This window comes from Diplotaxodon limnothrissa, linkage group LG8 (assembly GCF_057381915.1).
Source record: "Diplotaxodon limnothrissa isolate DT_005_m linkage group LG8, D_limnothrissa_male_GT1.1, whole genome shotgun sequence".
Lineage (NCBI taxonomy): Eukaryota > Metazoa > Chordata > Actinopteri > Cichliformes > Cichlidae > Diplotaxodon > Diplotaxodon limnothrissa.
The window spans coordinates 20989484-21002982 of record NC_140603.1 but is presented as its reverse complement, the minus strand read 5'-3'; the positions used below and the strand labels follow the sequence as shown (position 1 = coordinate 21002982).

The 13499-nt window shown below is 36.7% G+C and overlaps 1 protein-coding gene across 1 annotated transcript; it reads right to left on the bottom strand.

The window, feature by feature from the left end:
- Positions 1 to 5159: 5159 nt before the first annotated feature.
- On the bottom strand, positions 5160 to 13037 carry tbata (thymus, brain and testes associated). The gene is made up of 8 exons (XM_085360827.1): positions 12845 to 13037; positions 9813 to 9977; positions 9607 to 9695; positions 9201 to 9350; positions 8834 to 8915; positions 5972 to 6137; positions 5842 to 5882; positions 5160 to 5248 (listed from the first exon to the last, which is right to left on the bottom strand). The coding sequence occupies exons 1-8, from the start codon at positions 13035 to 13037 to the stop codon at positions 5160 to 5162; spliced, it is 975 nt and encodes a 324-aa protein (XP_085216953.1).
- Between the last annotated feature and the right edge of the window lie 462 nt (positions 13038 to 13499).

The following is a 13499-nucleotide window of genomic DNA, read 5'->3' as shown; positions in this document are numbered from 1 at the left end:
GTCTTGTCATGCATATTGAAGAACAAAGGTAAATTTTAGAAAACAGAACATTATGGCACAAAAACAGAAGCTTGATAAGAACAAAACAAGACTCACCAGTGGTAACTATGGCAACATATTGGTATGGCTTTATAGCAGTGATTTATGCATACATTAGTTGCACTGTTTATTTTGAAGCCTTTGTTCCACTTTCCTAGCTCTCGAATTTTAATATAATAAAAGGAAGCTGAAGTTAGATTTTCTGAGTGTCTTCTTACATTCATGTGTTCCATTTTTTGATCCCATTAGAATTGCTTTGAAATAATTTTGAAGCCACTGTTCTGCGTGGTTATGGCTGGTCTGTTTCAGTCAGGATACATCCACAAAGAGACACGTCTCCTTTTCATGAAACTCATATACAGTTAGGTTTTTTTTCTCTTTCATTTTTCCATTGTGCATCACTGCAGAAGATTTTGAAAATATTAGGCTGCGAACGAAGTGCGACTTCCAGCTTTAATAAGGGGTTTAACAAAGATTTTAAATGTACTTTTTAGGAATTACAAATGTTTTTATACACTGTCTTCCATTTTTAGAGGCTCCGAAACATTTGGACAAACTAATAATTTTTAACAGAAAAATTGTTCCTAATATTTATAACAAATTTAAGAGGAAAATACTTTGAAATATTTTGAAATCAGTGACTAAAATGTGGAACAAATACTACGGTTCCTCCCTTGAGATACTCTGTTCAGTTTTGTCTTCAGTAACTGAAAACCAGCTTACATGGGTTGAAATTAGATAAACCGACTGTTCCACTCAAGAATATACCATATTCTATATAACATACCATTTCATTTACCTTGAGGAACATTTGGTTCGCTTTTGCAGTGTTTCCATTTGCACTGGGGAATGAGTGTATTCCACTACAGAATACATGCCCCAAAATGTATTTTGTAACGTATTCCATTATGTTACTCAATGAGAGTAACGTATTCTGAATACTTTGGATTACTTAATATGCTATCATACTTTTTACAACTACATTAATGTACTATTGCTGTGTGATTTATTACTTTTACTGAAGGTTATTCGCCATAGCAATACCAACTAGATTTTTAAATCTTAATATAAAATGAGTAACAGTAGGGTAGACATTAGGTAAGGCTGCATTTTTTGCAGCGATCTCATATAGAAAACTATTCCGTGCGTATATAAAACAGGTCAGCGGCTCCGAACTGTAAAGGCATAAAACCCTAAAGGGACCTCTGGCTAATATATCGGGTTCGTGTCGGGCTTGTAGCCGAAAACTAGCTTTACTTTGTCTGGGTCAACTTTGCTAGCGAGAGACAGAGAGAGGCGTTGAAAGGCTGCTCCAAAGGAACTTGTTGTTTCGGAGGAAAACACGAACACAGCGTACAGTCGAGTCTTAATAGCTTACTTACAACTGGGCTCGTCAGGCACTCTTCTTGGCTGCAGTGGTTATTATTATATTTACATGCTTCCAGCATAGAGCTGCCACCCAGGCAAAAGAAAAATAGAAGAAAAAGTTTATTGTTCTAACAATATACGTTTCACATTTGAACAACATAATATCACATTATTACAATATACATAATTATCAAGTTCGTACAATATAAATATTATATTGTATATTGTATTATATAAGATACCACTTTAGCAATTTTTAAGCAATAAGTGTGATTGTACAGGATTTTGTTAGAGCCTTTCTTTTTCTGCCAAAAAGAGAATGCAAATATCCCAGCTGTTATTTTTGAATTTAAACATGCACTTAATCTCCAGCCTACTGCTGTCAATCATATGTAGCAAAAGATCAATATGGCTAAAAATTCAGCCAGGGACTTGGCCCCAGGAATGGCATTAAGGATTTTTAGTCAGGTTTAGACTGAAATATAACTCAATGACTATAGGGCAGGTTACTGAAAAATGTACAGTAATACAGATGTTGACTGAACTGACTTCTCCCTTTCAGCTGGCCAGCTTTTTTACTTACTCTGTAAAAAGAAATCTACAAATTGTTTTGGGAATTTATAATAAAAATATTATAAATGATCTTTTAATCTACTTGTGAATTTGTTGAACCTTATTTTAATGTGGCACTCGGTTTGGAGCAGAAAGTGACCATCCTCTGGAGCATAGTCAGAGACTCTGTAGAGATGAGCAATGTAATAAATCACTTTGACAGCATGCAAAAGTGTCCTTGAGTCTGTGTTTAGCAATAGTAGAAATTCTCATCATGCTACATAATTTAAAGTGTTGATGCAGATTTATGTCACTGCTCGTGTCTCGTGTCTCTCCTTGTGTCTCCCCAGTCTGTAGTCTTATTCGTGTCTACATGTTCCATGTTGTCAAGCTTGTGTTGTCTTGTCAAAGTCCCATTTTGAAGAGTAGTGTTTCTATGTTCAGTGTGTTTAGTTTTACTTCCCTGTGGTGTCAGGTTCATTTGTATCAGCGGTGTTTCTCCAGGTGTTTCCACTTCCCTCATTACCCTCCTGTGTATTTAAGTCCTCTGTCTCCTTCTGTTCAGTGTTGCTTTATCTGTCCAACTTGCTTCATGTGACCTTAGGTCTCAGGATTTTCTTAGCTGCTGTTCAGGTTCATGTTTAGATTACTTCACGCTAAAGTTTTACATGTACCTGTTCAGCTTCATGTTCTCGTTTTTATGTTTAGTTTAGCTGTCCCCAGTTTAGTTTAGTTTTGGTTATGCCCCTGTTCGCCTTGTCTTGTTTTCTTTTCTTGTATTCAGCCTAATAAATGGCTCGGTTTGTGTTACACTTAGTTTTTCTTTCTTCCATGTCCACTTTGCAAACACACCGGCCGCCCGGCCGTAACAGGTAGGTTAAAAATTGATCTTTTTAACCTACTAAGTACTGAAACTGCAGGGGGGGTTTTGCTTTGTTTTTTGTTTTTATTTGAACTATTTGACCATCAAATTGTCACTACTTATTAATCAAGAGTTTTTAATCACTGTGACTTTACACTGAGCTGCAAACTGCTCTGGTGTGTTTGCAAAACACAATTATTTTTCTTCTGCCCCTTGGCTGCCTCCAAAAATTAATTTCTGAACGAAGGCAGTCCTGATGGAATCCAGTGTTAGTTCGTAACAGATGTGAGTTATTGCTGTTATTGAAGACCAAACTCTCACTTCAGGCGTACAGGGACCAAAAAACCTGTAATGTGCCCTATGCCTCCTACTCTTGAATCATCCTCACAAAGGTGACTTCTTGAAGTCTATACATCATATGGTTGAGCTAATTCTCACCTACCCCAGAGCATCCTTGAGAGGGTAAAGAGCTTTTCCAGTTTAACACAATCATGAAGGAAGCAACACTTTCATTCCTGAATCCCAGTTTTGACAAACAGGCAGGCTAAACTCCAATAACTATGATCTCCCTAAGGTTGGAACACACTGTCTGCTCCTTATTGTTAAATATATAAATAGACATACACTCATCAGCCACTTTGTTAGGTTGGTCCACACTGGTCAGATAAGGTGTTAGTAATGCCATTGTCTTCGAGGATTAAATTAAAGGTTAAATCACATTTCGGAGTGACTTAATTACACAAATTGATCTTTGAAGTAATTCTGGAAGCAATATGAAACCTAAATTGAAAAAACATTTAATCTGTTAGCTGCATAAACTAAAAAAAAAAAAAAGGCTTTGCAGGTGGGGGATCTATTTTCTTCTTTTCTTAACTTTTTGTTGTTGTTTTTTTCCCTGTGCTGTTACAGTTAGGTTTATAACAGATGAAAAACAAAATTAAGGCAACAGGGAGTACTTTGTTGGTTGCTAATGGTTTCAGAAAACATTATGAAAGATTTTATAATGGGCTTCATTACACACAAAAACTTGTAAACATGACAAAATGCAGGCATTCACCACACAGCGTCAATAATGCCTTAGGGGGCAATATTCTTGCGCATGTAGTGTTTGGTAGACACAAAGAAGAGAGAAAGCAGCGGCACTGAGCTGCAATGGTGAATGTGAAAACTCTGACTTCTTAGAGCTTCTGAAATTTACTTTCTTCAAAGTCCTTGGTTGAAAAGGAAAAGCATGGCATCTATGTTAGTTTTAAAAGAAGAGATATAGAAGAAAGGCTGGTTCAGGACAGAAAATCTTACATAGCATAAACTGTTAAAAGTATTCACTATCATATCTATATGTCATAATTTTTGTTGACCAGTTTATGACTCGATTGCCTTTTTTTTTTTTTTGCTGCAAAAAAATAAAATAAAAACAGTTGATAGTTTTGTATATCACTTAAATGTATTGGCCTACACATTAGCGGATAATTTAAAAGGAATGCAGTACATTATGTAGCGTAATATATATTAAGGGCTAAAATTATGATAATAATGACTTAGTCATAGGAGTAGTTGTAAAAGATCTTTGCACATTAATGCAGCAATAAATATTTTGGTATATATAAAATTACAGGCACACTTATCAAATAGGTACTTTTATTTTTCATAAATGAACTGATTTATTCATGAGCTGTTGCTTGTTTCTTACTTCATCTGTTAAGCAGAACCTGACTCTGGCTTGATTTTCATTGTTTGTTTCTCTAACAGTCTTCATTGTTCTGCTCTTGATTCTCTTCCATGCTGCAGTAGAAATATATACAGTAAGATACTAAAATAAGACTGAAGCTTTTAGTATAAGTTAAAACTCACATTATTTTGTCTGGCCACTCCTATATGTTTATATGTTTTATATATAAAATCAGGATAGCTAGGGTAAGCTCTTTGACTTTTTTCAAAAAGAAGAAGATAATTTCTGCTATATCTCCATTTATCGAGGTTTGCCACCCTGCCAAAAGTAAACATAATTGTTATTCTTTACACAGACATTTCCTTTTTTATTGCTTTATTTGAAAAGTAGAATAGGAAAAACTGATCAAATCTTCAGATTACTAAATTTATATATATATATTATTTATTAAATGTTGCTTCAATCAGTTTCTAACCATGATACCTTTGAAAGCTAATAAGCAATTATGTAACAGTATCCACAATTATTACACTGCACAATCACATCTACAGCATATAATCCTATTGATTAACAAATGAAAATAAAGATAAGCTAACTAGGTATTAGGCTACATTTCTCATAGCACAGAAATAATACAATATAGCTAGTTTCTAGGAAGATTATTGAGCTCTATGCATTATCCCCCTCCTGAAGTGAAGGAACCTGAACACTTTCGGCCTCTGAATGGACTGCCAGGACTTCTGCATCACCAATCCGCTCTGCAAAGAACACTCATGTCAGATTCATGCTAAGAGAGTAATTTTCCACATACTACAGATCCACATATCAAAAAAAGTGGAAACTCATTATGTTACACAGCTGTTTTCTGAATTTATTGGTTCTGACTCACAGCAGATTTTAAATTTGCTCTTATTTGAGCTGCTCAATATTAATATGAATAATTGGATCCCTTCTAAAATGCATTACTTATTTCCGCAAATGCCTTTCCGTTAGTTCTGCTTTAAATAGGGCATTATTTTTTAACTTTCACAGAAAGGAATCATTTAAAGAAGCCTAAGTCAATCAAGACAAAATCACTGGAGGAAAAGGAGCATTTATAAGAAGAGGCTGGCTGAGGATGTCAGTCCAAAAAACTCATGCCAGCAAAAGAAGCTCAGAGAAGAGCTGCCATTCAAGCCAAGGACAGACATAAACAGTGTGGCTTAGGGTGGCTTTGTAAAATGTAAAGGCCAAGCTGTATATTAAATATACTCCGAAAGACAAGAAAAATTAAACTGTGCAAAACTTTACATGTTAAAATCATTTTTAAAAATACATACGTAACAGAGAAAGTCAAGCATAATCAAATTACCTGGTTTTTCATCAATGGCAGTTTGATTGACTTGGTGTGAACTGTGGAAGTGAATAAACAAGATTAAAACACATTTAGCTTGAAACATTTCTGTGCCAAAAAAGGGCAAAATCTGACACTTCACTCTAACCTCCTCCTGTGTGGTTTTCCCCATGGCTGCTCAAATGATGCTGCATACACAGACGGAGACGCTCCTGGATGAAACGGCTGTAGCTGCTGGAAGTTCCGCTGGTTATGGACAGAGAGGTCGACACCGTCCAGAGCTTGTCTGATCATCCCCATCACCAGATCTTTTTCTGCAGTTGATCAACAGTACAACAAGAGTAAAAACAAAATTTAAATATTTACCGTAAAAGTGAATTAAGGTAATTCTATAACCATTATTTTTGTGCTGTCTCCTGCCCCACCCTGAGCCTGGTTCTGTCTGAGGTTTCTTCCTGTTTAAAGGGAGTTTTCTCCTTCCCATCGTGGCCAAGTGCTTACTCACACGAGGTCGTCTAATTGTTGGGGTTTTCTCTTCATTATTGTATGGTCCTTACCATATAATATAAAATTCCTTGGGGCAATTATTGTTGTGATGTAATACTATATCAAAAAAAGTAAATTGAATCGAAGAAAAACAATGTATGTACCTTTAAGCACCAGGTGGTTCTGTGTTACAATCTTTTTCAACGGCATTTGAAAGGTTTTTAAAGCTGATCATCAGGCTGGATCATGTGACTCTAAACAATCCCTTTGCTATGCTGCAATAGCCCTAGTCCACCAGAGAGGCTTCCAAATGTACACTGAGCATTTCTTCCCAACTAACTTTCCCTCCACTACTGTATTTAAACATTAGTAATTATTCATCTCTAGCTCTCCTACAGTGTGTCTGTCATCCTGTCTCTCTCTGCTCTCTTTCCCCTCACCCCCCACCGGTCACAGTGGATGGCAGCCCCTCCCTTGATCTCGTTCTGTCAGAAGTATATTCCTGTTAAAACAAGCTTTTTGCCCCTCTCATCAAGTAAATGCTCATAGAGGGTCATGTGATTATTGAAATTATTGGAGTACAGCAGTTTGTGAAATATTCAGACCAGCCCGTCTGGCACCAACAACCATACCATGTTCAATGTCAAATAAATTGCCCAACTCTGATGATGAGATATTGGCATTACTAAGCAGTTACAGTTTTTCTCAGTTGCTTTGGTGCATTTCTCACAACAGAATTAAACTTTGCACAACAGTTAGTTCAACCTCCACAACATGTAGTCGTTTTGGCACAACCTTGTGGCGGTTTCATGTTCATTGCGTCCAAAGGCAAATGCCTTTGGACATGAAGCAGTTGAGTAAGTACAAATATCTAAAGAATGGTCACTTTTGACTTGCTATTCATCACTATCTCCTTTCTTTTATCATGAATGTCACAATTATTTATACTTGTACCGGCTGAATAGTCATTGTCCTTACAACTAATAGTCTTCATTTCATTGCTTGTGTCAGTGCACTCAAAATTGTTGAACATCTTGTCAAACACTTTGTACACCCATTTTGAAAACCCTATTTTTAAGGAGTTTCCATGAAACCCCTGCAAACGTTTGTATATCTTGACGAAGCGGGATTCAATCTTGCAAAAGGCGTGAACGAAATCACATTGGAGAAATAGCCACCATTGATATCCCAGGCCAACGAGGAGGAAATATTACAATGTGTGCAGCAATCTCAGAAAATGGCATTCACACCCATATTCCTCGTATTGGTGCATACAATACACAACACCGGTTGGCTTTTCTGGACGCTCTTTATAGGGACCTAATCCCACAAAATGAAAGGGATGATCCTGGTGACAATCGGACAATGTATGTAGTGGTTTGGGATAATGTTAGCTTCCATCACTCTGCTGTAGTCGGGCAGTGGTTTGCAGCACACGACAGGATGCTTATGGAGTTTCTTCCTCCTTACACTCCATTCCTAAATCCAATTGAGGAGTTTTTCTCTTCCTGGAGGTGGAAGGTATATGACAGGCATCCACATACCCAAATGACCCTGCTAGCAGCTATGGATGCAGCTTGTGATGACATCACAGCAGAGTCCTGCAGAGGGTGGAGTTGACACTCCAGAAGATACTTTCCCCGATGCATCGATAGAGCTGACATTCGCTGTGATGTTGATGCAAATATGTGGGCAGACAGACGGGAGCGTCTAGATATCAATGATTGATATGCAGCAGTGTCTGTTTTTCAGTTTTGTTTTTTTGTTTCATAACCACTGGAGTGAGGTTTACTGTCTAAGTGAGTTTATGTTTGCTGTAAAATGTTTGATTTACTGTATTTCCCCAGTTTGCACAATGCTGTGAACAGTTTCAATTAAATATTATCAAGAGTGCATATGGAGTGTCTTGATTTTCCTTTACAATTTATGGTTTTCAACATGCCATGCATGCTGTCCAGACTTGACATGTCATTGGGAAGCACCTACAAAGAAATCCGTCACAATGAGAACATGTTCAAACCATTTGATTTTGTGACCAAAGGTGCTGGTGTAATGACTTGTAATTGTGACAGCCCTGACACTTTGATTGATATAAGTACTTGCTTTTGATGAATGTATTATCTGTTTTGATTAAGGGACTTGCTTTTGAAGCATTGACTACTTATTTTGAACAACTGACTTTTCTTTTTGATGAAGTGACTCACTTTTGCAAGTTATCCACCATGTTTTGCAGTTTGCACTAATTGTTTTGAGAAGAGCCTTAGTAGTGGTGCAGAGATCAATTCTGTTGTGAGAAATGCACCAAAGCAACTGAGAAAAACTGTAAAAGAGCAACCTAAAAAAGTGGCCAGTGTGCATAGAAAAAATCCAAAGTGACAAATTAATTGCTAAAAAAGTAGGAGGGGGATGCAGTGCCAGACTCTTGAAAGTGTATGTATTAGGAAATGGTTTAAAGAACGCTTATTTATAACTGGAAATGGTAGTGTGCATATCTCCGCTGTGTGTGTGGAATGAGGATTTTTACCTCTTTGGCCTGAAAGAAGAAGCCACTGCTGCACTGTGGAGAGAGAGTCTGTCTGCAGGATCTGACAAAGTATCTCCAAAACCTGACAAGAAAGCGACAGACCGTCACAACAGTAGCTCAGAGATCACATGAAGTTTTATTGAACTTATTAGTGAACTTCTCAAGAAACTTGGTGACAGTGTTTTGCCAGAGGATATTTTTCAGATATCTAATTAAGTGGAACTTTGACCAAAAGCTGTACCCTCTGTGATGTTGGATCTTGCCTTTTTAACCCTTTTTGTTTGTTTGTTTGTTTGTTTGTTTGTTTTAACCCAAAAACACCTCATATTATACAGTACAACTCAGGATCAGTTAACCAGTATTTTACCATAAGTTCTTGATCATGGAAGGGTTGAGGATGGCTCATGCGCTGGTATTGAGATTTGCACAGGTAGGACTTGGAGGATGGAGGAATAAGTCTGCCAGTCTGAGCTGAATATTGAGTCTTTCGTCGGACAAACTTTTCCTCTGGTTGTTCCTGCAGTACATGGATACATTTTTCCAGTATGAAATCTTCTTGAGTTAGAAAGAAACTGAAGAACTCTACAAAATTAACTTAAATTAGAAAATATGTAAAAAATAATGTAAAAATGTGAAGGTATTAATAAGTATACTGTCACATCCAATCTCTAAATTCCCTTTACCATCAGGCACTGGATAGCCATAATCAAACAAAGGATTTTTTACTGTGTGTCAAGTACTGTAAAAATACATGAGAATTCAATTATTAATACCTCTCTTTTGTTCTTTTGTGTTTGGGAAGTTAGACTGATTTTTGCAGCCATTTCTTTGAGTTCATCTCTCCAGGCATCTGACAATAGTGCTGTGAAAAAAGAAACAATTACAAAACGATTAAAGCCATTACTCAAAATTGGCTTCTTTGGGGGCCATTAGAAAAGACATAAAGACATTTAGGTGTCATATATGTTAGTAGACATACCTGATTTAGTTTTGTCTCCGCAGACTCCATAAAGATTTTGAGCAAGCTGAAAAGCTGGCTCTGCTGCTTTCCTGTTTATGTGGCTCTTGAGAAGTGGATGAGGAAATAACGACGACGTGACACACCAATCATCTCTTACCATGCAAATTGGTCTGCCTGTGAATCCTGTGGGAATGAGAAATGCTCAGTATTCACCCTGCTCACAGAAAAGTGCTTTAGAGGCACAAATCCATCGAAGCAGTACAATTTTAAAAAAAAACTGGAGCCAGCAGAATCCCTGCTGAGAATAAACGTGATGAGTTCATGGGAACCTCAGGGATGTAACCTTCTTTTCTACCAGTAGTGCAGTAAATTTGTCTATTCATGTTACATATTAGCATTCCAGGTGCCCAAACAGCTGCTTGAAATATTTCATATAGAGCAGGTTGTGAAAGAAGGAAAGACTTCAAGAATGAAGACCTTGTTAATGGCTTTAGCTCATATATTAACTTTAATTAGCTCTGACAGGTAATCACCTCGAGTCAGAATTAATTAGTACGCAAACAGATTGTTATTCAGTGTGTCCCAGGTAGATTAGATAATAACCTCTAAATTAATGCAGCAAAGAGACTTTGCAGTCTCAAGTTGAAAAGCATTTGGTATAGTTTTGTTTGTTTTAATCATATTACATTTGTATTTATGATGCAACTAAATTTTACTTATGAACACGAGCTTATGAAAGAGCCTCACAAACCACTACACACTTCTAACATGTTGTGGGAGAAGTTTGCCTTCAGCACTTTCTGCCAGGCTTTCTAACACATGGTAGACACGGGAAAGGGTTTTACTGAACCTAAATTTGGATGTGTTTTTTTTTTCTTTTTCCCAAACCTAACAACCTGGATCAAAGTGGAAAAAGATGAAAATAATAAGCCAGCACTGACTTTAGTTAACAAATACAAACTCCAGTCTCCTGGGTGAAAATATCTTTGAGCAATTATTCCAGCACAGTCTCCTACCTTCATAGACTTTATTACTCCTTACTTTAACTGAATTTCAGTGATGGATGGATACTTTCTTGGACACACTTAATTTGATTCAGTTAAACAGTTATTCAGTTATTTGCTATGATTTCTTCAATAAGTTGTTTACTTCTTGTTTGCATAAACAGTGCAAAGCATTACGCTAAATATCACTGACAAATTATATATAGTGTGTCCAATTATCAGGGCAGCTTTAATAAAAGCTGCCTCTCAATGGAAACAAATTTAAAGATAGATAGATAGATAGATAGATAGATAGATAGATAGATAGATAGATAGATAGATAGATAGATAGATAGATAGATAGATAGATAGATAGATAGATAGATAGATAGATAGATAGATAGATAGATAGATAGATAGATAGATAGAATTCAGTTTTATTTATATGGATCACAACAACAGTCCCATTAGGGCTCTTTACTTTGCAATGGAAAGACCTGACAAAAATACACACTGTGCCATAAAAGGCATTTACACCTATGTATGCTAAAAGTGGCAAGTCAATTGTCCATTGTCTAATTGTCCACTGACTCATCAACCAGATACTGTCCACTCCAATAATGAAAACATGGCATGCAAAATTTGAATATACGGTGCACCCATGCACAGTTGTGGTCAGATTACATCCACTGATCACAGGCATAAATTGGTAAGTTTGGACTTTAAGTGATTTCTTTGAATCATTCATTCGGGGTGAAATGATTGCACAACATACATATTTGATAATGTTAATAAACTTGAATTAAGTGCACAAAAATCTGGATGATTAAATGTCTAAATTAAATGTTTAAATGCTTAGGGACATTTAACCAGATATAATGAACAAATCATTAAAAGTCGAAACTTACCACAACATTACGTAATAAGTTTGTATAACATTTTGAGCAGTACCGCAGTACAAAACGCCTAATTACCTATGCTTAACAGCAACATGCACCTACAAAAATGCATATATAAAATGGCATGTAGGTAATTTTGTAGACTGGACTAATTCACATGAGGTCCCTTATGTACATTTATACACTAAGTTATCCTATATTAAAATTTTGATATAGTCGCTAAACACAAATAATACTGACATGGGAAAACAATCACAATTTGACATTGTTACATCAAAAACTTGTATATTCCATATTTGTTAAATTATTTTATTATTATTGTGATTGTCTTTCACAGTCACGCCCAACCCATCCTCTCTTGCAGTGGTGGGTGTGGCTTAGAAAATCCCAGACAGGCACCCCTGTGTTCCATCCATCCTGTTGGATGCTGCTGTAAGACATACCCACAGACCAGCCTGACCCACTCTTCCCCACCTGACATAACCACTTACCTGCCAGCCTGTCTGACCCACTCTCACCCCACTTGCCAAAGTCACTTACCTTCATAGAGCATTAAAGCGAAGCTCTTAGGAAAGGAGATGAGCCAATTCTGTTTTATAGAGACTTACCTCAACAGCTCTGGCCAAGGAAAAAGAGACACAACTATTTGATAAATGCTGAAGTCATTTACCAGGGCCTGTGTTTGGTTCCTGCTGAACAACTGCTAATAGATTCAAAGACTCCATGTTTTACTGAAGTACCTTGTTGTCATTTTTATTTCAGAATACTTAGCATGAATACTTAATATTTAATTACAATTAAATGATTTTATCATAAGGTGTTTAACTGTTTTAAGTCCATAAATATTAAATCACCTGCAATTTAGTCTGTTGGCAGGTGATTGCAAGGCAACAACATAAATACAACATAATATGAGACATACATAAGAACCTTCAAGAACCTGAGCTGCATCAGGCCCAGTTTTAGCTGAGATTTTTGTGTGTTACAGTTAGATCATTTGAATCAAGATGGGAGCTAGAGTATTGTCTTATGTTTATTTCTTAAAGATGCTTCTTATTTATAGCACCTCAAACACACATGTAAAAAAAACATATCTTGGGCTTTATTTAAAAATAATACATTTAATAAAATAAATAGATATCTTCCGCTTGCCCAGCTGTTTGCTCACCTTGAATATGTCTCATCCTGTGTGGATGAGGGTTGTGCCGGGAGAAGAATGAGTGGTGACTCAAGGCACCAAAACATGGACTGCTTTTTGTAAGCATATTGGTAAATTCAGGAGTGAATGGGAAATGGTTAATCTGAGCAAATTTCCCTTCAGCTGTCATCCCCCTCGATTCCAGGCTGTGTGCTCTCGACATGTCTGGGCTGAAAGCTTTGTCTCAGTCTGTATGAATGAAGGAAAAGTTGTTGAGTTAAGTCCTATTTTGAAATAAGGTGACAGAATGTCAAAACCCCAGCATTCAAAACTACTTTGATTGCAAAGTTATGAACATACATGCTAAACATAAATAAATAAATAAACAAAAATCAAGAACTAAGACCATTAGAACCCAAACTTTCCTTTGAAACCCACCTCCCACGCCCTTAAATGTATAACATGAAAATAATTACAACTTTAGCCAGAAAATTGCTCAGAAGAAGCACCCTACCTCTGAAAACAGGCACCAGCTTACAGCCTAAGGTCTGCAGTGCTATGTGGTGTTTTTGTTGCCAAGAAACCTAAACTAAACAAAGGTGTCTGAGCACTGCGACACTGAGCCACTTCATTCAGACACCGTTTTCATATGCAAAGCAGAATATATTCATGCTATTCTGCAGTG

Excerpts from the sequence above, each read along its gene's own strand:
- tbata (XM_085360827.1), bottom strand. The coding sequence starts at position 13,037 with ATGTCGAGAGCACACAGCCTGGAATCGAGGGGGATGACAGCTGAAGGG. Across the intron at positions 8,916-9,200 it reads TCCATGATCAAGAACTTATG|GTTTTGGAGATACTTTGTCA; the intron begins GTAAAATACTGG and ends CTTTCTTGTCAG. Across the intron at positions 5,883-5,971 it reads GGAAAACCACACAGGAGGAG|TTCACACCAAGTCAATCAAA; the intron begins GTTAGAGTGAAG and ends TCACTTCCACAG.